Source organism: Odocoileus virginianus, chromosome 13, assembly GCF_023699985.2.
Source record: "Odocoileus virginianus isolate 20LAN1187 ecotype Illinois chromosome 13, Ovbor_1.2, whole genome shotgun sequence".
Lineage (NCBI taxonomy): Eukaryota > Metazoa > Chordata > Mammalia > Artiodactyla > Cervidae > Odocoileus > Odocoileus virginianus.
The window spans coordinates 52,734,098-52,757,842 of NC_069686.1; the positions used below are offsets into that span (position 1 = coordinate 52,734,098).

The 23,745-nt window shown below is 45.7% G+C and overlaps 1 protein-coding gene across 8 annotated transcripts in view; it reads right to left on the reverse strand.

Moving 5' to 3' along the window:
- The window catches only part of MGAT5 (alpha-1,6-mannosylglycoprotein 6-beta-N-acetylglucosaminyltransferase), a 388,895-nt gene that overhangs the window by 52,996 nt on the left and 312,154 nt on the right, over positions 1-23,745 (reverse strand). For all 8 annotated transcript variants that reach the window (XM_070476288.1, XM_070476287.1, XM_070476283.1 and 5 more), the window contains one exon: positions 2,023-2,172. In XM_070476288.1, the coding sequence (XP_070332389.1) occupies positions 2,023-2,172 (150 nt within the window). The remainder of the gene's footprint in view (positions 1-2,022; positions 2,173-23,745) is intronic.

The following is a 23,745-nucleotide window of genomic DNA, read 5'->3' on the forward strand; positions in this document are numbered from 1 at the left end:
ACCTGCCCTGCCTGCCTCTGCTTACTTGTGAGAAGTAAACAGGACAACATTTGTGAATATGCCTTCCCACATTGATGTATCACACACACGGATCAGAAATGCTGTGATGCCACAGACACTTGTCCACCCAGCCTCTGTCCTCTACCCTGGAAATGAAAATGCAGCCAGCAGGGACCAGTGCTGAACAATTCACTGTTGATAAAATGTGCTTCCCTCGGCCTGAGGAAACACTGGGGCAGAGATCAAGCTTGTTTCTTTGCTGTTGCATCCTGTGTGTGATGCCGGACACGTGGGAGCTGCTTGAGACATGTGTGTCAAATTCACAGAGAAGAGTTTATTTTTTTTACTATTCTGTTTGTAAAATGGGGGTATCATTGCTTTACAACGCTGTGTAAGTTTCTGCTGTAGGGTGAAGTGAATCAGCCGCGTGGATGTGTATACCCCTTCCTCTTGGACCCCTCACCGCAGCCCACTGCGCTCTCTAGGTCATCACAGAGCACGTGGCTGGGCTCCTTGTTGCAACACCGCAGGTTCCCACTAGCTAGTTTACATGTGGTCGTGTCCGTATGTTAATCCCAACCACCCCATCACCACTTCCCATCCAACTTGCTCACATGTCCATTCTCTACATCTATATCTCTATTCCTGCCCTGCCAGACAGATTCATCCGTACCATTTTTCTAAATTCCACATATATGTGTTAATTAATAAAGAGGATTTTCATATGTACTGCAATTCTCTTTTATTATCTAAACAATTCATCTCTTTTATTATTTAAACAATTCACTGTAGCCTGATGTATCCGTCTTATACCTGTGATGCTATTGTGTTCAATACTACAACCCTTTAATGGACTGTAGTATTTTACCTAAAGAACGTGCAGCATTTTTAGGCAGCCTTCAGGAATCTACATTATAAACGTGTGAAAAGGTAGTCTATCTCGCTCAAAAGATGGGAAAAGTATGAACACTGACAGACTATATAATATCCACGGAGTCATTTTGGCTGTAACCTTTAAAAATGTATATATCCTTTAGCCCAGCAATTTCTGATAGGGAGAGATTTTCAAGATATATTTATACATGTACATAAACACACATACACATTTATTCTGTATATTTTCAATACTAAATATGTTGGATTAAAAAAAAAGATTAATAAACATGAGGAATACATCAAAGCGCCAGCCAACCCTTAGAGGTCCAACAATATTCTATTTGCAGGTCCCCTAACTTCACTGGGTGCATCCAGAAAGGACAGAGACTGCCATGTGGATGCCCTTATGGTGACAAAACCATGCTTATCATGCCACAAAAATGCCCTCCACCAGTGGCTCTCCCATCTATTCACACACATACACTGAATTCTCCATCTGTGACAATCAGACCCTCAGCTCCTTGCCAAGTTCTATCTTCCTCTATTTCCCAACATAGACTCACCGGGTTGGCCTCCTGACTCTCCTGAAGGTATCATCTCCACCCTTGCAATCTGACTCACTCCTGTTTGTGCCAAACGCCCGGTGCATCCACACCGCACCCATCTTCTATCTCTCACACCTTTCATGACGCTTCCTCTGCTAAGCCCCAAAGACTCTCCCCTTATCTGAACTTCTCCAGTGCCCAGTAAAAACTTTTTGAACAAGCCAATGTGATGAAACACAGAGGTGACTGGGGAGGTGCGGGAGGGAAGCACTCCAGGCTTGCTGACAAAGCGGCTGCTCTCTGAGAAAGGGTGACACCCTCCCCTTTCCTGCTTGCCACGGTGTCTCCAGCCCCTCGCTTAATGGCTGGCACAAAGCAGGTCCTCAGTAGATGAGCCTTCAATGGCAGCAATCTCCTTCCACAGTTCACTACCTTTTAAGCTATAACTGGTTTAATGTATCACTGCCCAGAAAGGACCAGAAGATCAATACGCCAATGAAAATGAAGCATGGGAGATGCTGATCCCATTTTCAACACCAACAGAAGCAAGCCTCTGCCCAACATCATGGATGCATTTTTATAACAACAATGAAAAACTCACCTTGGTTTCTCGGAGAAGAAACTGCAAGTCACGTCCACTGAGGATTCCATGGTTTTTCACGTAACTGGGAATGTTCTTCGTGCTGGAGCCGTGAACAGTTGCGTGTACTTCCGTGTATGTGTGGATGATGTCCAAGTAGACCTTCTTATTCTAGAGAGGGGACACAAGGAGAAGGCGTTTCTCTTTTCATTCTCATAAAAACCTGTCTCACGGCTGGGAGACCACAAAGACAGGAGTTCTTAACATGGAGACTGCACAGATTTGGCAATCCAACTCGTAAAACTTCTTTTAAAAGTAATCTGGCTGGACTTTGAGGGCAAAAAAGAGTCACATGGATGCTGTATAACTTTGCAAGAAGAAATATATTACATAGTGACCTACTGCTGAATACCAACGATGGCTCGAGGCTGACTGCTCTGAAGTACTGTCCTCGCCTTGTAAATTACCAGGGATCCAACACTTTTCTTTTGGCTTGTCTTCCTTATGAGGGAGGAAGTTTGGGGGAAGGAAAGCACAGAGCAGGCAAGTCAGTTGGACTGGAATACTTATCTGGAGATGGTAAGCTGTCCCCGAGGAACACAAACATCCCCAGCTCTTGCCAATATTTCTAGTGATGATTAACTCATGTTGTCAGAACTGGATCCCACCTAATTCGGATCATGGGGAGATGAGCGTTTCCCACAGTATACAGTGATTGATTTGGCAGATAGGAGAGGTAATGAGAACATTCAGGTAGACAAAAGGTGGAAGAAAGATTAAATGTAGACTCGGATGAGTCCTGAAACATTCACGAGCCGTCTTACTTTTCTTAGAAGCAAAACAGAACCTCTCGTCTGTTATTCGTGAGCGCTGAATTTGAGGCACAATTTCTAAACCTAAACCACCTGCGAGGAGAAAGGAGGCTCGCTCTCCCTCCTCATGTTTCTGTGTGACTAAGTTACAGAAGTCGGATTCTGTGGGTTGTCCTTTGAGGTGTTTTTTTGGACATTTGAAAGATTCAAGGTCTGTAATGTTTTCCAGTTGTAGGAAAGTGGGTCAAGGTTTTCCCCATTTGAAGCCTGTTTTCACACACTCTAGGCAAGTGTAATAATCGCCAGTTTTGTGACTTAGGACCACAAAGGACCTGGGGCTGTGGCATCAGTGGCCACTGAGCCCCTGACGGGATGCAGCTCCCCCACCAAACCAGCATCCTGAGCCCTGTTCAGCGTCTGCCCCTGCTTCACCACTCGGTGAGGATATGACAAAGCACTCAACTTTGGGGGAATACATGTTTCAAATCAGGCATCCAGAGTCTTCATGATGGAAAAACAGCACACTTCACAGTCTATTTTATGCACCAAAGAAATTTGTGTGGCAATAAGCAAGTCGACCTTGCACCCCTACTGTATGAATAAAACGAACACTTCAACTGAAAGTCTAATTTCATGCCATGTTTGGTGGGGCCAGAAAATGCTAAATTCATTACTTGAGAGATGTATACCCTCCCATTCATGCAGAGGTGACTAGGAACAGTTTACAAACCATGACTCCCATTCACAGCTTGAGCCAAATGTAAGATCTCCTTCCTGGTGTGAATAAACAGGAGGGGGTCTATGACATAGTTTTTGTGCTAGAGGGACCCGACCACGCATTCTCAGGGGCTCTACCTAGGTAGACAGGGGCTTCTGTAACTCTGGCCCACCCCCTGCCACCGCTGATGGGCCCAGGTGTGTCTATCCTGAGGGGGGACCCATCCCCAGGCTGCCTGCCAGCCTGGGACAGAGTGGCCAGACTCAGGAAAATGAGCTGAGCCAGTTGGGACCCTCTCTAAGGGGCTTAGAATCCTAGTCACAGAGAGATGATTGCCAGATGGCCGGGGGCTTTAGAGCACAAAGGTCATGTGGTGTTGGAGTCTGGGCAATTATGGACCAGATACAAGTCAGCTGCCAGTTTTGGGGGGTGGGAGTGGGAAGGGAAACAGGTAAGAGCAGAATGGAGCGAAGAAAAAGATGAATAGTTGGTAGTAAGAGGGACCTAGAGTGACTGAAACCTAGACATTCCTCCTGTAAGTGTGACAGGGGTGGGGAGGGGAGGGGGGAGGGGGAGGAGGGGGGGAGAAGGAGGGAGGGGGAGGAGGGGGAGGGAGGGGGAGCGGGCAGGGAGAGGGGAGAGAAAGAAGGAGGAGCAAGGAAAGAGGAGGAGGAGGGAGAGAGAAAGGGGAGAGGGAGGAAGAGAGACAGATGGGGGAGGATGAGACGGACTGAAGAGGGAGAGGGATGGAGGGGAAGGGGAGAGTTTAAAGAGGGGATGAGGAAGAAAAGAGATGGGGAGAGAAGAGAGGAAGAAAAGAAAGCAGGGAGACAGGAGAGAGAAAAGCAGGGTCAGAGGTGCCTCTGGGTACCACCCCATCTGCAGCTGTTCCCTGCCCTAAACCCCCAGATCTTTCTGGATCCTTACGGTAACAGCACCTTCCCAGCACTTTTACCTGGGCCACTGCAGGGAGATTCCTACCATCCAAAAGGAGGTCTATAGGACATCAAGCTGGGCTTTTTGGCAGGGATGGGACTGGGTTGGGGATGAGGTGGGGGGCAAGCATCCTGCCTTTAATAAAGCAAAAAAAAACCCACATTTCCCTGTGAAGAACCAGCTGCTAACTAGTGAGGATGGACCCACAGCCCCTGACCAGGTCCGCAGTGAGCCACAAAGCAGAGCAGCGAGAGATCACCTGGGTCCTAACCTGGAGAAGAGCACTCACTGGGTTCCCAGACCAAACGCTGGGGAAGGGAGCAGGTGGAGACAGGAGCTCTGGCATTCATCCCAGAAAAGGCTGTGGCACCTTGAAGTTTCACCAGGGGGTAAGTTTAGGCAAAAGTATTTGCCAAGGTCAATAAAGTCTATGAACCTATTAACATGAAAGCATGGTAAAATCTGAAAACAGAAGTACCCTTCAGAGCTGATTCTGTTAATTTCACAACAGGTTATGAGGGGGAAAAAAAGTTTTCAGATATAACCCTAACCTTTCAAGTTGACATGACAATGAAGAAATCTCCATCTCATGTTGCCACTTGTTCTGAAGAAATCAGGTGAACCACACAATGGATTCCAGGCAAAGGAATTTGAACCACGCATGATGAGTGCCCCGGCCCCTCCCTCCCAAAGTGAATGCTCACCAGATGCTCAGGGATCCCAAAGAGGCATGTCCGTAGGCTCCCAACCACTGTCTGAATTTGGGGTCCAAAAATCCAGCTGCCTCCTGAACCTCCCCATCTGTGTTCCAACCCTTATGGGTCAGAAAGGGAATCCAGTGCCTGACTTTCCCAGACCAGCATCGCATCACGGCCCCCCATGCCTCTCCCCTCCTAACCTCAGTGACTGGCATTATCTGCTAGCCAGTTACCAGAATCACACTTGTCATTCCACACATCAAATTAGTCACAAAGTCCTGCTGATTCTACCTTTGTAATAGCAAATTGTCTCCTCCCCTCCAAGCTGCAATCCTTGCTCACCTGGACTGGACTAGGATGAACACAACCTAAGATAAAGCAACCTAGGATGAACAGTATCTTAACAACCTGCCTGGAGCTCAAAAAGATGATGCAACTTGTCCATGGTCCAGCAGCCCTGGGACGGATTGCAAAAGAATCTGTATGGCTTGATGCCATTTTTTTAACCATGAAGAGCAGTATTATTCAATGGTATGCATATCAACAATACTTTACATGGATATTTGTAGTTAACTATAAAAATATGCATGGGGATGTTAGGTAACAACTTCCGGATATTAATTACTGAGAAGAAAAGGGAGGGTTTGGGGAGGTGGATGGAGCTTCAACAATATTTGAAGTATATCATTTTTCTGGTAAAGAAAACTATTGCACAGTATCAACATCTGTACATCTGGGTGGTGGGTATGTTTTATATATTTCACAATTAAAAGAGAGAAAAATTAAAATGCATGTAATCAACAAAAAATAGAAACCAGTCTGCATGACACCGAGGCGTACACCATCGCCATCTCACATCTCTTGCTGGGCTCCTGTGCCTGTACCTGTCAAAATCGCTTACTTGTCTCCGACTCTTTGCGACCCCATGGACTATGCGGTCCATGGCATTCTCCAGGCCAGAATATTGGAGTGGGTACCCTTTCCCTTCTCCAGGGGATCTTCCCAACCCAGGAATCAAACTCAGGCCTCCTGCATAGCAGGCAGATTCTTTACCAGCTGAGCCATAAGGGAAGCCCAAGAATCCTGGAGTGGTTAGCCTATGGGTAGCCTATCCCTTCTGCAGCGGATCTTCCCCACTTGGGGACCGAACAGGGGTCTCCTGCATTGCAGGTGGATTCTTTACCAACTGAGCTATTAGGGAAGTCCCCTTGTTGGGCTCAGTTCTTTCCATAAAGAGGTTCAAAGGATCTTCTTTTCTCTTCAGTGGATAATGCTATCTTTTGTGTTTAAGAAACAAGGATAAATTAGGAGGCTGGCATTAACATATAAACACTACTATTTATAAATTAGGTAATTCACAAGGATATACTATATAGTACAGGGAACTCTACTCGATATTATGTAATAACCTATTAGGAAAATAATCTGAAAAAGAGCAGGTATATGTACATGTATAACTGAATCACTTTGCCCAACACCTGAAGCTAATACAACATTGTAAATCGATTATAAATAAAAGTTTTTTTTTATCTATAAAAATAATGTAAAATAAAAGTTGTTTAGAAAGAAAGAAGGTGCTGAAGTTCTGTAAGTCAACCATGGTCCTGGCCTGCCTTTCTCCACCCACGGGAAGGTTGACAGCAGGGAGGGATGTGTGTGCAGGGGGAAGAATATTTTCCAGCAGACCTCTCCTCTCCTGATTTTGGACATCCAGGTTCAAGGTCAAGGTGACACCCCGGAACTAGGGGTCCTGTTGATCCAAGAACTAGGTCAGTATCACTCCTTAGAAAGTTGTCTTCTCTGACTTAAGAGGACAAGGTCAGAGAAAATTACCTCCTCCATAAACCCTATTGGGCTTCCCTGGTAGCTCAGATGATAAAGAATCAACCTGCAATGCAGTAGTCCTGGGTTCAACCCCTGGGTCATGAAGATCCCTGGAGGAGGGCATGGCAACCCAACCCCATATCCTTGCCTGGAGAATTCCATGGACCGAGGAGTTCAGGGAGTCGCAAAGAGATGGGCACGACTGAGCGACTAGCATTTTCACTTTTCACTTTCTTTCACAAACCTTATTACCTACAAATTTGCTGAGACACAGTCAGAAGGGGCTTGCAAGGAATCACCACACTGCAGCATGCCACCACCCCTGTCTCAGGGATGAGACATGCCTCCAAAATGCCCCACCAAGCAGCCTGCAGCCCCTTAAAGCTCTCAGTCTCCAGTTCAATTTAAATTCCCATTAAAAACAACCAATCAAACTGATTAAAATTTCAATCTACCTAAACTCATTTAGATCTACCTAAACTCATCAGGGGGCTTCCCCGGTGGCTCAATGGTTAAAAAAACAAAAATCTGCCTGCAATGCAGGAGACCCGGGTCTCCATCCTTGGGTCAGGAAGATCCCTGGAGGAGGGCACAGCAGCCCACTCCTGCATTCTTGCCTGAAGAATTTCCTGGACAGAGGAACCTGGCGGGTTACAGTCCATAGTTGCACAGAGCTGGACACGACTGAAGCGGCAGCAGCAAACTCATTAGGAGGCGGGGGAAGGGAAGACGCCAGGGAAAGGAAAAGGGAAGAACATACTGGAGGCAAGGAGCGGGGCTTTCAGCGTGTCTTCAGTGGCTGTGAGTGCAGCTGGAGGCAGCTGTTTGCAGAGCTGGTAGGAAGATATTCAGAGGTTGAATAGAGAGCTTCGGGAAAACAATTCAATAAAGCAACACTCGCCTGAGTCCTTAGCAGGAGAGGTAGAAGGCAGAACCACAGAATCAGGAGCCCTTTTCTTCTCCAGCTGGCGAATGAGGGGTTCAGGAAGGTCCTTTGGCGAATGGCAGTGTTCTGAGCTTTGGGCCGCAGGGACGTTATGTACATTTCTCCTCATCAACACCCTTGCCCCCCAGGGCAGATATGCATATCCCTTCTCCTGGACCCTGTTTCCCCTCATCCACATGGCACTTTGTGTAATAATTCTGCCGCCCTGCGCAGAGGTGGCACCATGGAGAGTGCCTGGTGAGTGCTGAGCTAGCGGGCATCCTCCCCAGGAAGGGCTGAGTGGTGTGAAGAGTCAATGCTCTCTAGAGCCAAAGCAATCAGTTAGGAAACCAGCTGCTGAAGCCAGTGTGGGTCCTGTCCCATGAAGGTCAGGCTCCAGACAGAGAAGAAGAAAGTGCCCTCACGGAGAAGGCCAAGTGTGAGACGGGGTATGTCCCGGCGGGGTCATGGTCCAGAGTTCCAGTGACATCTCTGCCCAGTGCATGCCTGCCCCTCCCTGTGTGCTGAGAGTCTCCCAATCCTAAGCTAGGAGGGCTGGGTTTCTGCCAATTCAGTAGAAAGAATTCTGATAGGTACACTTGTGATCAGGTTCCTTATTTTGATCACCTTGGATTTTTAACCATTTTTAAAGTAGTAGCTTCCTTTTCTTCCCTGACAAATACAGGAATTGGATTATCCCATGACTTTATGAATGAGTATTCAGCGATGAATCATGTATTTTCTTTAGGAAACTTCAAGTCCATACCGTATGCCTAGCTCCACATTAGCCATGCAAGCCCTTTACTGACTGCTGCGCTGTGCCTGGTCACTCAGCCGTGTCCGACTCTTTACGACCCCATGGACTGTGTCCCACCAGGCTCCTCTGTCCATGCAATTCTCCACGCAAGAATACTGGAGTGGGTTGCCATGCCCACCTCCAGGAGATTTTCCCAACCCAGGGATCGAACCTAGGTCTCCCGCATTGCAGGCGGATTCTTTACCGTCTGTGACACCAAGGAAGCCCAAGAATACTGGAGTCCGTAGCCTATCCCTTCTCCAGGGGGATCTTCCCCAACCCAGGAATTGAACTGGGGTCTCCTGCATTGCAGGAGGGTTCTTTAACAACTGAGCTACCAGGGAAGCCCTTACTGACTGCTGCTGTGATGTGTCTCCTTGAAAGGTCGGGGTGGGGCTTGCCAACTCTACTGAATGAAGATCTTGCGCATCTTTCTCTACACTGGCCTCCTCCGTTCACTCTGGCATCCATCCCCTCCTTCCCGGACTGCTGTGATGGTCTCTGAGAGGAGCCCGGTGCCTGACTGGTGACAGCCTTTATGGATCTCTCAGATCCCCCAGACTGCCTGCTCTTCTTTTTCTTTCTCAGCTCAAGCTCACAAAAACCAGGCTGCCCTCTGCTGTTAGACTGGGAAGAAGCTGCACCAGGGGTGGGTGGGGGGCTAGGTTGTGGAGGCCCCCATCCCAGAACAGCGTTCCGGAAGTGCGGGACACCAGTTCCCTGTGCTATGAACCACGAAGCAGGAGAGCACCTCTTTTCTCTCTTCTGCAGGCTATGCTGAAGCGAGAGTCAGTCCCCCCCTGCAGACCTTAGCGGGGGTCCAGAGTGCCCAGTGTCTGCGTGGCTCCTGGTGAAGCAGGAATATAGTACTACTCCAGGTAGTAATACTTCAACCCTTGCTGCAGGCCCTGCTTTCTAGAAGCTCTGGGTCAAGACACTGTTTCTAGGATCCCAGCCCTTCAATCCACCCTCCCCAGTGCCACAGTTTTCAAAACTGAAGATTTAGTTCCCCTGTGTAAAAGTTTTCAAAGGCTCCTCATGGCAATGAAAGGCCAGCTCCTCGGCTCCGCACACACGAGGATCTTCACAAACTGGGTTTCTCCCGGCTCTGCGGCTCACCACTGGCCCTGCCCTCCCCTCCCTTGCTTAAGGTCAACCTACACTTATTCCGTATTCCCGAACCTCTCCTGCTCTCTCGCCTGTGTCTGACCTGCCATGGCCTTCCCCGGGGACACCCTTCTTCCCTCCCTCCTCTTCTCTCCTGAATGGATTCCACCCCCCTCTTCCTGGGCTCGCCCAGGTGAGGTCAGCGGCTACCTCCTCTGAGCCCTTGATAAGCCTTCCTGCTTGGCCCCTTTGGACTGCGTTATCACTGGAGGTGCCCACCCAGTGGGTCTGTGAATGTTGGAGAAGGACACTGTAGGTCCCATGTCTGTAGGTGTGGCACAGAGCAGATGCTCGGTAAACCCACAGTGGCTGCAGGAGGAAGACTAAGGGGGAGCAGGAAACACAAGACAGTTACAGGAAGCGATGTCTCAGGCACAGCCGGGCTCCTCCCACCCACTGTGCTCCTGCCTACTTTCGGACCCTGTCTCGGGGGCCAAGTTCTTCCATATCAAAGCCCGCTCTCAGCCAATGAGCTTCTTAACATCTGTGACTTTACCTAAGGGTGTATCTGAATCAAAATAAAATGAGAGCTGCAAACCTTAAATGGTATATTTCATGGTTGATTCATCTTCCTTATAAAGTGGCAATCAAGTATGAGGTTCTCTCTTAGGAGCTGTGAGGTCAAAGAAAGGGAGGGAGCGAGAGAGAGACAAAAAGAAACGACCTCATCTGCCTGTTACTGGAGTCAAAAATTCAACAAAGATTCTTTTATTCCAAGATTAGAAGTCAAGTTCTAAAATGCAAATCTCTGTGAATTTCAGCAGTGAAGCAGAAACAATTTACATCACAAAATAATGTGAGTCCTTGGCTTTTTTTGTGAGTCCTTGGCTTGTTTATTTCAAGTAACTTCCCAAGGTGAAGGTAGTGTGTGTGTGTGTGTGTGTGTGTGTGTGTGTGGCTTGGGGGTGGGGGGAGTCCTTGCTCTGTCCCATCAGGCCATTAGGGCTCTTGAAGACTCCAGCAAGCTAAGATTCTTAAAGCCTATCCACCTCTGACTCCTCCTCTCCAAATCCTTACCTCTCTGGGAGACAAGATGGTGTTCAATGATTACAGGGGGAATAATAATGAGAGCAACCTTGTTCTCTTGTCTCCAGTCTGGCTAGTGGTCCAGCTATGGGCCCACAGGTAATTAAGAGGGGGTCTGCTTTCTTTGGCTGTAGGGGGTTCTATACTTACTCTTTTTGTTTAATTTTTATTTATATTGAAGTACAATTAATTTACAATGTTTTTTTAGTTTCAGGTAAACATCAGAGTGATTTAGTTTTATATATATATATATATATATACATACACACACACATATATACACATATTTATATGTATATATACATATATCTATTATTTTTCAAATTCTTTTCCTACTCAGATTATGACAGAATATTGAACACAGGTCCTATGGTATACAGTAGATCCTTGCTGGTTATCTATTTTAAATATTTAGTCTTGACTGGACCTCACCTGGTATAAATTACAACTCACCTAGAGCAGCAGGTGAATAGCCGGTTGTATGCCTTAAAGTATGACATGAGTGGTTCTCGTACCTACCTTTGAGTTTGGGATGGAGTGAAAAGGAAGAATTTTCAGGAGCCCTTGACTTATACTTACAATACTTTGGCCACCTGATGCGAAAAACTGACTCATTTGAAAAGACCCTGATGCTGGAAAGATTGAAGACGGGAGGAGAAGGGGATGACAGAGGATGAGATTGTTGAATGGCATCACTGACTCAATGGACATGAATTTGAGTAAATTCCGGGAGTTGGTGATGGACAGGGAGGCCTGGCATGCTGCAGTCCATGAGGTTGCAAAGAGTCAGACATGACTGAGCTACTGAACTGAACTGAACTGACTTCTTATTCCCTACTATCTGATCAGGTGAAGAATTTGGTCTCTAGCTTAAAAAAAGAAACTGGGAGATTTCTGAGGCTAAATATACGAGTAATGAAGACAGAGCTATCAGTCCTGTTTTTGCAACCTGATGGATCTATAAATGGGATAATATCGCCTCCCAGTTCTATCAGACACCCACTTACTGTGCTGAGCTAGAAATGGGAATAATGAAATGTATGTAAAAGCTGTTTAAATATGTAGTCTTAGTGTAAAACAGAGTGCAGATACTACCCTGAGCCATCCAATGCAACACACAAGTGCTGAGTCTGGAGATGGTCAGAGCCTTCACACCACTGGCCACACCCACAGCAAACTGTTCTCTGGGAACCAGCGGGTTAGTTCCTATGCTTCCCTGTTCCCAGCACTTGTAGGTTTCTGGGATTTCTCCGCTTTTGCACTGGAGCTTTCTGCTACTTAACGAATGCCTTTTAAAGGACCCTGGGGACTCGCTAGCCGGTTTGTGAAAACAAGAAGCCCTTTGACACGACCTCCTTTCTGCTCTGAGACAGGCAGGAGGTCTTCAAACTGTAAAACTGGCTTGTTTTGCCACCAGGGCAGACTGAGTCACTTAGGGATAATGTTATCCCTCACTCGGCTCCAGCCCGAGAAAAACAAAGCCCCCCAGCTATGCGATTGTGCTCAGAAAACAGGCTGAAAGGTTGAAAACAGACCGCTGTGGCCTAAATGTGTCACCTGGCTCCTTCAGCTCTGCTAATCAGTCTATCTAGGCGGTAATCACAGAAAGACTGGCCGGTGGCAGAGAGCTATCACGAGGGAAGGTCAGAAAACCAAGAGGCTGCCTGGCAGCACGGAAGCTGCCTTTTTTATGGAACTTCCACAGGATCAGGGACTTGTGGATGGAGTGGACTTGACCCGAGAGATGCATCCACTCCTGACAAAGTGGAGGCGAGGTTACCCTGATGGGCTTTGGCCGGCGCCCGGCAATCAGATGCTGCAATGCCTCATGGAGGGAGACTGAGGTCGAGAGGATGCCCAGAAGGAGGATTCCTGAGCAGAGTCCGCGTGTGCATCAGCAGGAGCACCCACAATTTCTCAAAGGAACAGACGCTGTTTTCTCTTGGTGCAGGTGTGAATCCCACAGAAGGGCGCCCAACTGGGTCCCAATGGGCAGAGCTCTGTAAAAGGGGCCACAGGCAGTGTGGGCTGCCAGAGACTGGTGCCAAGAGGGAGACACATGAGCAGTCCAAGGGGGCATTGCCAGTGATGTGTGTGTGGGGACATAGACACGTGAGGAAGGGCCACACTGTCATTCCACCACGCAGACTGGCGGCAAGGCCATGGCCCCGGGGACTCAAGATCACTCCCTTTAATTCCCTTTATCTAATGGCGGGAACAGAGGAAGGCAAGAGGAACCCGGCCAAACTGCCAAACGGTTCTGAGCCGGGAACATGCACATGGAGGGAGAAGGGGGTGGCACGTCGCAGAGGCAAGAGAAAAAGGAAGTGGGCAGCTTTCCCTCAATGTTCCTTTGCTTTGCAAAAGTCCAGGGATGGAAAGCTTCCTCATCAACGACACTCTCACCCTGCAGCAGCTTGTTAACTGCAAACATCAAGCAGGAATTTCCTCCCCTCTGTCTGGATTGTGAGTTTCTCAAGTTCACCCCAAAAAAAGTCTTGAGTGAGGCCAGGCAAGGCTACTCAGAATGAAGTGTTTAGGAGGCAGGATACCTAGGTATAAGCTTAGCTCTTCTGGAACAACTGAGAGAAGCCTTGAACAACCTACTTTATCTACTGTAACATCAAATTCCTCAGTTTTAAAATGAGGGAGCCAAAGGTTTGAAGGTCCTTTGAGCCCTAAAGTTGCAAGATTTTAAAAATTTATGACTTAAAGCACCTTCCTCTCTGCTTTCTCAAGGGTGATACCTATTCATCTGCAAAGGAAAGGAGATGTGGTGGCTGCTGGCAGCCAACCAGGTCCCCCTTCCCCACCATCCCACCATCCCTAGGTGTTTGGCTCTGACCATTAACCTCACAACTACCCTTTCTCCAAGAGCAGCTCTCCACTGAAGAAGCCCTGAGGCTGTCAAGGGTTCCAGAAGGCCGATCTCTTGTTGCAAGGTGGGGTCACCTCTCTAATAACTCACTCCCCACCAAAGAATCAGACTGAGGCTGGTCTCTAGCCGAAAACCCTCAGTATGCCCAGACCACCTGACACCTGAAGGGGATCGTTTGTTCACACCCTCTCCTCTGGATCAAAGATTATTTTCAGTAATAACCATGAAATGAAATAAATAGTAATAACGGTCAGAAAAGAAACACAAGACTGTGAATATTTTCTTTTCTGAACTTTGTATATAAGATCTATATAATCATGTCAATTAAGAATAAACATATGACCAGGTGAAAACAAGTGATAGATTAATACTTTTAAATCACTTATTGTATTTTTCTATTTGTTGTTGTCCAGTTGCTAAGTTGTGTCCCACTCTTTGCAATCCCATGGACTTCAGCATACCAGGTTTCCCTGTCCTTCACTATCTCCCAGAGTTGCTCAAATTCATGTCCATTGATTTTGCGATGCTATCTAACCATCTCATCCTCTCTTACCTCCTTCTCCTCCTGCCCTCAATCTTTCCCAGCATCAAAGTGAGTCGCCTCTTTGCACCAGGTGGCCAAAATACTGGAGTTTCGGCTTCAGCTTCAGCCCTTTCAATGAATATGCAGGGTTGATTTCTTTTAGGATTGATGGGTCTGATCTCCTTACAGGAAAAAACCTCTCTGGTGGTCTCTCTCAGTAACGAATAACAACATGACATTTTCTGTTTTCGACTGGCAGTTTCTATGGATCTGTCACTGACTCCACCAAGACTGGTGCTTTTCATATTGTCATGTCAGAGTGTAGCCACATCTGTCCACCTAACTTTACTCATAGTTTATACAGAAACATTTTTTATTCATTTCAAAAAGTTTCTTTCACATGAAGTAGGATACATGAGTCAGCACAAGCAAGGTAACTGGCGGAATACACACCTAACCTGGACGCACACAGGATGAGAGGAAATTGCTTTCCTGCAATTTTGGACTTTCCCACACTACAGATGGTGGGTGGGGGCGGGGGAGGGGGAGGGAGATAACTACCTGTCTCCAAAATCACACAGGGCAGCCCTGAAGGGTACACTTCAGTGCAGTGACCGTGTAGAGATCTGGGAGGTGGAATACACAGAGACAGCCCTATTTTGTTGGGAAACCAGGAAGGGAAAGTAGCATACGACGCACATCTAGGGGAGAGTGCACACCTGCATCCTTCATTCTAAACAGGGAGGGTTTCCCCCGGGCCTCACTGTCTTGCAAGCCTCTCCCAGCTCTGAATGAGAAGGAAAGCTCTAGTTGCTGAACCACACACACAAAGACAGGATTTACACTGCACTGAATACGTGTGTGCTTCTTCTCAGACCTTGCGAAGATGGGAGTTGGGGTGGGGCACAGGAAGATGGGCTCCATTCATTTAATTCTGAGTTACAAAACCACAAGCCCAGGCCACTGCGTTGTACACAAATAGCAACACACAGTCTGGGACTGAAAGAAGTTTCCTTTAGGGAAAAAAAAGCCTCGTTTATGGTTTCACTGATTTTCAGAGAATTAATAAAACAATTCGATGCCGAGGTAGTATTTGGAGGTATTTTCGCTTTGAAGCCTTAATGAATAATCAAAAGCACCCTGTTGGGGAGACGGGGACAGCCACACAGATCAGGCAGGTCACAAATGTGGCCAGCGGTGCTGTCCCAGATTCTGACTGCGAAGCCTGCACAGGAGGGAGACACCTCTGAATAAGACATAATTACATGTCCAGGAGGCTCTTACTGTTGGGCCGGTTACACGTTGGGTGACGAACAACACTGCTTTAAAAACACCAAGATCCTTTTTGAAGATCCTTATGCTTGGGGGCTCTTACCAGCAGTTGGCACTCAGCATAAATGCCATCTCCCAGAATGGATGGCAGACGTGGGCCACCTGTCCCAGCCTTTTTTCATTATTCAGAGTAAGGAGAGGAGGGGACTGCTGTCTGCCTGTGGACAGCCTTTCCATGGGCAGGCCAGTCCCTACCCTGATCTGAAGTGATTTTGTCCCTTCTGAGGACCCATCCACATTTGTGTAAAATTTAGTAGGCAGTCTGGGATCCAGAAAGAAGCAATCTGGGCTTTTACGCCAGCTCTGTAACTAACTTCTTGTGGGACCTCTGGGCAAGTTCCCAAGCTTGGTTTTCTCATCTGTAAAATAAGACAACAGCACAGCTGCCCTATTATCTCCTAGGAGCATCTGCAGAAACAAACGACTCTTATCATTACATGACAGGGTCACAGTTCCTACCATATTATCCGACACACAGGCACAGTCATGCACCCCACTCTCCACAGGCCTCTGAAAGAACACCTACGCTTTGTCCAGGTAGACACCAGGAACCCCACTGACCCTGAGGATGCAGTGCCTCCCTGTGGAACAGGACAGATCCTTCACTCACAGACGGGTCTTTTGTCCTTGTACAGGACCCATGATGGAGGAGATCCCACCTCTGGGTGGGTCTTCTCGGGCTCGCTTCCACTGCAGTTTCAAATTTCTAGGCTTAAGCTCTACTGCATCAGGGCTGTGCTTGTTAAATTTCCTCTCCAAGGCATTCAGCCCAGCACCATATGCATTAATACCCAGGACTTCATGATGATGGATGTGTCAGTTGGTAATAATGTGCATAATCTCTCCCCTCTGAATAGCAAGTGTCAACACATCTTTGTTGTAAAGGCTGGGACCTGACATGTGATAAACCAGGCCATTTAAAACACAAGACTCTCTCTCAGGCTCTTTCCTTGTCCTGCTCCAATCAAACCAAGAACAACCTTCCGGATTCCAGGCACAGGCATAATAAATACTCTGTGCTTTTTGAGGAAGTCAGAGCATACAGATCCCGAATTTGTCATAGCAGAGAACGTTCCCTTTGATAATGGCTAACCACTGGTCTTTAAGTGAAGGACTGATTTTTAAGAGGGAAGCTAAAAATACTCTTTTCCATTCCTTGAAGTAAATCACATGTCTCTTGAAACCTCTTCCCTTCATTCCTCACTTTCTGAAAACATGAAGTTAGCAAAATACAAGTGATTAGCCTAATCACACACATTTGAATCTAAAATGCCACAAATAAATATATTTAGAAATGAAAAACAGCCAAAGTGTCTAATTTAGAAGCAAGAGTTTGAAAACAGAAACAATTAAAATACACTGGGAATACAAAGCTGAGGTCTAACGCTTGCCCATCACTTTGGAAACTCCTTCAGGCTTTCTATAAGCCTCTCTCCTGCCTTAGTCCACACCTCTTCCCCCACCTCTCACACATTTCCATAGATCTGCCACCAAGCCAGCACTCATCATAACCTGCCCAAGGGAGACACAGGGGAAACGGTGAGAGACCAGGAGTCAGGAGACCTGGGTCTGGCCATTTACCAGAACTGAACCACCATCACTTCCGAAGAGGTCCAAAAAAACTACATGAGATGATGTGGACAAGTGACTCAAGCTATAAAGAGCTGTGTCAGGGTTAGCATTCTTCTTAGGATTTCCCAACCTTGTCAAACCTTTCTTTCATCCCGAGCTCATGGCTCAGATGAACTCAGATGGTACCTGCTCTTTCACACTTTCCTCAAGCCAATCACCAATAGCACCATCTCCTCTCCTACTCTTCAAGCTGCCTCCCCCCAGCCCACGGACATTGTCCTCCCCACCTACTATTTCCTATCTCCTTAAACAGTGATGAGGATGCAGTGTCTATGTCCCCAACTTGATTCCCAGTTTCCGGGGAAGACAAAGACCTAGTCAAATATGTCTCTGAGCACTAGTTTAGATCAACACCATCAGAAAGCACAGCAAGATCCTCTAGAGTAATGAAAATAAAAACAAAAATAAACAAGTGGGACCTAATTAAATGTAAAAGCTTTTGCAAAATGAAAGAAACTATAAGCAAGGTGAACAGAGAGCCCTCAGAGTGGGAGAAAATGATAAATGAAACAACTGACAAAGAATTAATCTCCAAAATATACAAGCAGCTCATGCAGCTCAATACCAGAAAAATGAACAACCCAATCAAAAAGCGGGCAAAAAACCTAAACAGACATTTCTCCAAAGAAGACATACAGATGGCTAATAAACACATGGAAAGGTGCTAAACATCACTCATTATCAGAGAAATGCAAATCAAAACCACAATGAGGTATCATCTCACGCAGGTCAGAATGGCTGCCATCAAAAAGTCTACAAACAATAAATGCTGGAGAGGGTGTGTAGAAAAGGGAATCCTCTTCCACTGTTGGTGGGAATGCAAACTGGTATAGCCACTATGGAGAACAGTGTGGAGATTCCTTAAAAACCTGGGATTACCCATGGCTGATTCATGTCAATGTATGGCAAAAACCACCATAATACTGTAAAGTAATTAGACTCCAATTAAAATAATTAATTAATTTTTTAAAGTAGGGAAAAAACAACTTGGAATTGAACTGCCATACGACACAGCAATCCCACTGCTGAGCATACACACCAAGGAAAACGGAATTGAAAGAGACACATGTACCCCAGTGTTCATTGCAGCACTATTTACAATAGCTAGAACATGGAAGCAACCTAGATGCCCATCAGCAGATGAATGGATAAGGCAATTGTGGTACATTTACACAATGGAATATTACTTAGCTATAAAAGGGAACATATTTGAGTCCATTTTATTGAGCTGGATGAACCTGGAGCCTATTATACAGAATGAAGAAAGTCCGAAAGAGAAAGACAAATACTGTATATTAACACATATACATGGAATTTAGAAAGACGGTACCAAGGATTCTGTATGCAGGACAGCAAGGGAGACCCAGACGTAAAGAACAGACTTTTGGACTAGGTGGGAGAAGGAACGGGTGGGATGATTTGGCAGAGTAGCACTGAAGCATGTACATTACCATGTGTAAAACAGATGACCAGTGCAAGCTCGATGCATGAAGCAGGGCAGCAAAAGCTGGTGCTCTGGGACAACCCAGAGGGATGGGGTGGGGAGGGAGGTGGAGGGGGGTTTGGGATGGCGGGGGGGACACATGTATACCTGGGGCCGATTCATGTCGGTGTATGGCAAAAACCATCACAATATCGTAGGGTAATTATCCTCCAATTAAAATAAATACATTAAATAATAAAAAAAGGAAGTGCTCAATGTGCATCTGTTAAAATAAACAGTCAGGAGTCCAAAAGGCAAAGACCTCTGGGGTCTGACACAGGCCGCAGGGCAGCACGAGTCTGAGGATTGGTATAATTGATACTGAAAAAGGGGTGTTTCTCCAGCAAAAGAAACTGTGCAACACGGTGGGAAGTGGCCTGCTTCCGGGGAGACCTGGCCCACAAATAATGTAATGTTCTAAAGGAACTGCGCACTGACTGTTTTAACAGGAATCAGTGACCACTATCATAGATTGGGGGGGGGGGGGGCGCGGTGACAGAAGCTTCACATATTATAATACATATCATGTAACTTCACTTTGTCCTCGGCATCAGTCACACGATTTCATGCATGAGTGGACATAGGTCAGATTCAAGTCCTTCAAGAAGTTTCACCTTTGAAATGGTTATGGAGCCCTGCCATGCAATTCAAAAGAAAATTTCACTTCCGAAAACAGTAAAAACTTCTATGTTGAAAATAATGTCTTACTGTATTTCCTGATTTTAAAAATTAGTTAAATTTTGCCTTTGAGGTATGGTATGTCCAGAGGGTACCACTGCCTCACTGGAACTTCATACAGTGTCTACCCTAAATGATGTGCACCCCCAAAGTGGGATGTGCAAGGAGATCCAGTGGGATATAAGGGAAAAAAAAGTGAAAATGTTTGTAGTTTTCAAGGTTTTCAGAATACACATAACTGTGTGTATTACAGTACTGTTCATTCTTTATCAATATATTAACATCCATAGATTGACAGGGGGAGGGGGGTGTTCTTGCTCAAACTTTTTTTTCATTGACATGGATGCAACAATTAAAATCAAGCTGAAGGCCAAGGAGCAATCCAGCCCTGAAGAGGTGCTTGCAAATAACCACTTTCCTACTGAGAAAAAAATCTGGCAAGTCAAATTTTCCTAGAAGGAACGGTTGGGAAAAGCTGATAAACCACACTAGAGCCTCATTGGTTTTGGTCATTTGCAGTTCTCAATTTAGAAAGAGGAAACATAAAAGAACAGCACGGTCTTCCAGATCCCAGCAGAATGTGAAAAGGGAAAGTGAATGTCCTCCTTAAACAGGTGCAGAAGAGGAGGCCTTTGATCTCCTGTGTCCTAGACAGAATTTCTGAGTTCAGGGCTACATGGCTTCCCCACAAGGGAGTTACCTAACACCCACTTAGGCAGAAACAGAAATATTCCACATTAACTGTTAGGAACAGCTTGCCATATTCCACATTAGTTCTGATTCATATTTATTCAGGTCACCTTCACACACCATTAACTCAGTTACTCACCATTAGATACCATATGTGCACCATTGTGGGCCTCTGGGTCTCCAGGAAAAAAATCAATCACCAGGAAACCTATCTAGCTGGTAGGTCTGAAAGTTCAGCTGGTAAAGCATATGGACATAGCACAGGGCTGAGGCTTAACTCCACTTAGAAGCATTAAAGTGAGGAAGCTTTAAAAAAAAGGAGAAAATCTGGGAAAGGCAGAGGGTGCCAGCACAGTGCAGATGTTAGCTAGGTATTTTTACTTAGATGAATTTTCAGATGTTCCCAAACTTAGCATTCACGAAATTTAAACAGGCTGAATTTTAAAGTCAATATAATATTAGTAGGAATAACTTCGACAGACTGAAAAACATCTAATATATTTAAATTAAGTGAGTTTGTAAAAACATTTAATTAGAAAATCGCCATTTGCAAGCACTGATGAACTAATGGATCTAGGCAATGATTCTTAATAGCTGAGAACATCAAGAAAAACAAGATAAACAGACTTCTGTACCTCCTGAGGGGAGTTTTCAGCTACACCTCCAAAGTGGCCTTCCAAAGAGTCAAACCTGAATTTGATCAAGCTGGAATCTCTTATCTACCAATTTCAGAAAAGAGAGTAGGGAGAGAAAGATGGCGAATCACACCATGAGTATGCAATGAATAAAATTCAGACTGTGGGAAACTACAGGATAAATAACCCCATTTCTTCAACAAATGAACCTCCATTAAGAGACTTATAATAGAACATAACCAATAATAACGTGTGGATCTTATTTGCATCCTCACTGAGTAAACTAAAAAAAAAAAGTGTAGTCTAAGAAATCTGCACACTGTGTATTCAATGTTAAGAATTTAATAATTATTTTCAGGGCACTGTGGTTAGACTGTTTTGAGACTTGATAGAGGTACACAATGAAATACTTAGGGATGAAATAATGAAACGTCTTGGATTTGCTTCAAACTAATCTGGGGGTGGGGGACAAAGAGGAAATATGGCTGGCCACGAGCTGATAACTGGTGAAGCTGGGTGAGGGGCTCGTGATAGTAATCTTTTATTAGATATTCTCCATGATAACATACACAAGTCACCATATTTTATTCTGAGAAAAGCTTTCAAACACTCAGAAGCGGTTCAAACATTTTTTCTTTTTTTGCTGTCCAAGGTAACGATTTTGATGTCTCCTAATTTCTCATCACTCGGATGGCGATAATCACAGGATTGATTGCACGTAGGGGAATCATCCTGATTCTTCAATAGTCGCCTAATCAGTCACCTTATCTTGGGGGTTTCCAGGCAAGTCATCCACTCACAGACATGTTATTTCTTCCGGCTCCGGAGCTCTCAGGTACACACTCAATACACAATTCTCCCACTCAATGAGTGGGCTCCTTCCTCCCAATATTCCTGGTCCTTCTCATTCTTCTTCAGCAGACAAGTGTTGAGGACTGGCTCAGGATGAATGAGATCCCTCCCTCGCCCTCCAGCATGAGGTTAAAAGACCTTGCCAGCTGCTTTGCGCTCTGCTGAGCAGGACTCTGAGCAGTCACGTTCGTGGGCGTGGGGCCCCGTGTGCTGGACTCCCGGTGCATGCTGGGACTTTTTATGCAGCATTTCCATTAATCCTCACAACTGCCTTAGGAGGAAGGGAGTGCTGTTGCCACCTTCCAGATGGGCAAACTGAGGCTCAGAGAGATCAAGACACCTGCCTAAGGTCACCCTGTGAGTTACATGGCAGAACCAGGATTGGAACAAAGCTCTTCACCATCACTCTGTGAAAGTGAGTGTCTCTGACAGCTTATTTAGTCAAGAGACTTTATCATACATATCTTTTTTTTTGTTTTCATCAAGTGGTCTTTGACATACTCCTATTGCGGCAACATTTTCATTGTTCTTTATTTTTACCTTTACCCCAACTTTAGTTTATCTTGAGATGTTGTCCTACACAGGCATATTTCCCGGGCATCCTCCCTACCCTTCATTTAATACAAAGATTAGCTCAGCACATATCCCTCTGGTGGTAGAGACAGCTGGTAGTTACACTTCTCTTCTTATGAACAGAACTCCACTTTTATTTAGGGCAGAAATAGTTCCAGATAAAAGGTCACATTTCCCAGTCTCCTTAGCAATTAGGGTAGGTCAGGACTGTGTACAACTCTCAAGAAAACTCTGAAGAGGGCTGCCTCGCCTGATGGGAAGGGGGTCTGGGGAGAATGGACACATATACATGTATGGCCAAGTCCCTTCACTGTCCACCTGAAACTATTACAACATAGTTAATCAGCTAGACCCCAATACAAAATAAACAGTTAAAGAAAAAGAAAGAGGGCAGCCTCACCAGAGATGTTTCCTTTCTATTCTTCCCTCTTTCTCTTGTGTCCAAAGTGGACTGAGGACCTAATGGTTGGAGTTTCAGCATCCATACTGGATCAAAAGATAAATTTGAGGATGGGTGGGCTTCCTCCGTGGCTCAGTAGTAAGCAAGCTGCCTGTAAGGCAGGAGATGCATGACAACGCACTCCAGTATTCTTGTCTGGAGAATCCCATGGACAGAGGAGCCTGGCAGGCTACAGTCCACAGGGTTGCAAAGAGTCAGACACAATGGAAGCAAGTGAGCACACAGGCATACACGCACATCATTATGGTGGAGGAGGAAGACAAAAGCAGGCTGGATCCCAGATGACAGGCCACTAAAGCAGCCCTGAGTTGCCTGTCTTTCTTAAGAGAAAATAAAACTCTTAATTTATTTGTGAAATTATTTGTGTCTGTGTGATCTAACATTCACATCTGAAAGGAGTGCCAAATTTAGTTAACACATCCACCCATTGCAACACTCCAATTTGGGGAAACTTTAATGCCAACATTTTATCTATGCAGTTACTCATCTGACTGGCATTTCTTCTAACACTGCTGAGGTCACTCTTCCCTTTTGCATTTTCCATCAATGGCTTGTTCAAACATTTCATATATTGCCTCTGACAGCTGCTCAAACCCTGACACTTAACTGGCTCTCTACAGTCTGGTCACAAGCTAATTCTGCACATTTAGAAATAACCCATTATTTTACTTTGCCTCAAATTTTTGCTCTGACACCCTTTTGAGGATTTCTGCCAGCATACCAAAATGTTCCCAGTGCTTACTGTTATGTGATTCTGGCTGATAACAAGGTGCTCCTTACTCCTTATCTCACCTTCCACAAGACCGCTGCTGCTGAGTAGAGCTTCTGCTGAACTGTTCTTCATTTTCTCTGTTAAGACCAATATGACCTCATTGTATATGCCCCGAGCAAAAAAATACTAGATTTATCTTTCTTTTAACAACATTTTTCAAAGTCTAATTTTCTGTATTTCTTCTTCCTCCTGAGAATGTTCAATATTTTTCAAGTCCAGTAGGTTTATTATTTTTCTCTAGTGTTACATAATTATGGGTTTTTCATTTCTTATTGTCATACCCTACTCATGTGTTGATATATACTGATAAATACGCAACCTTACGTGTGTCTTT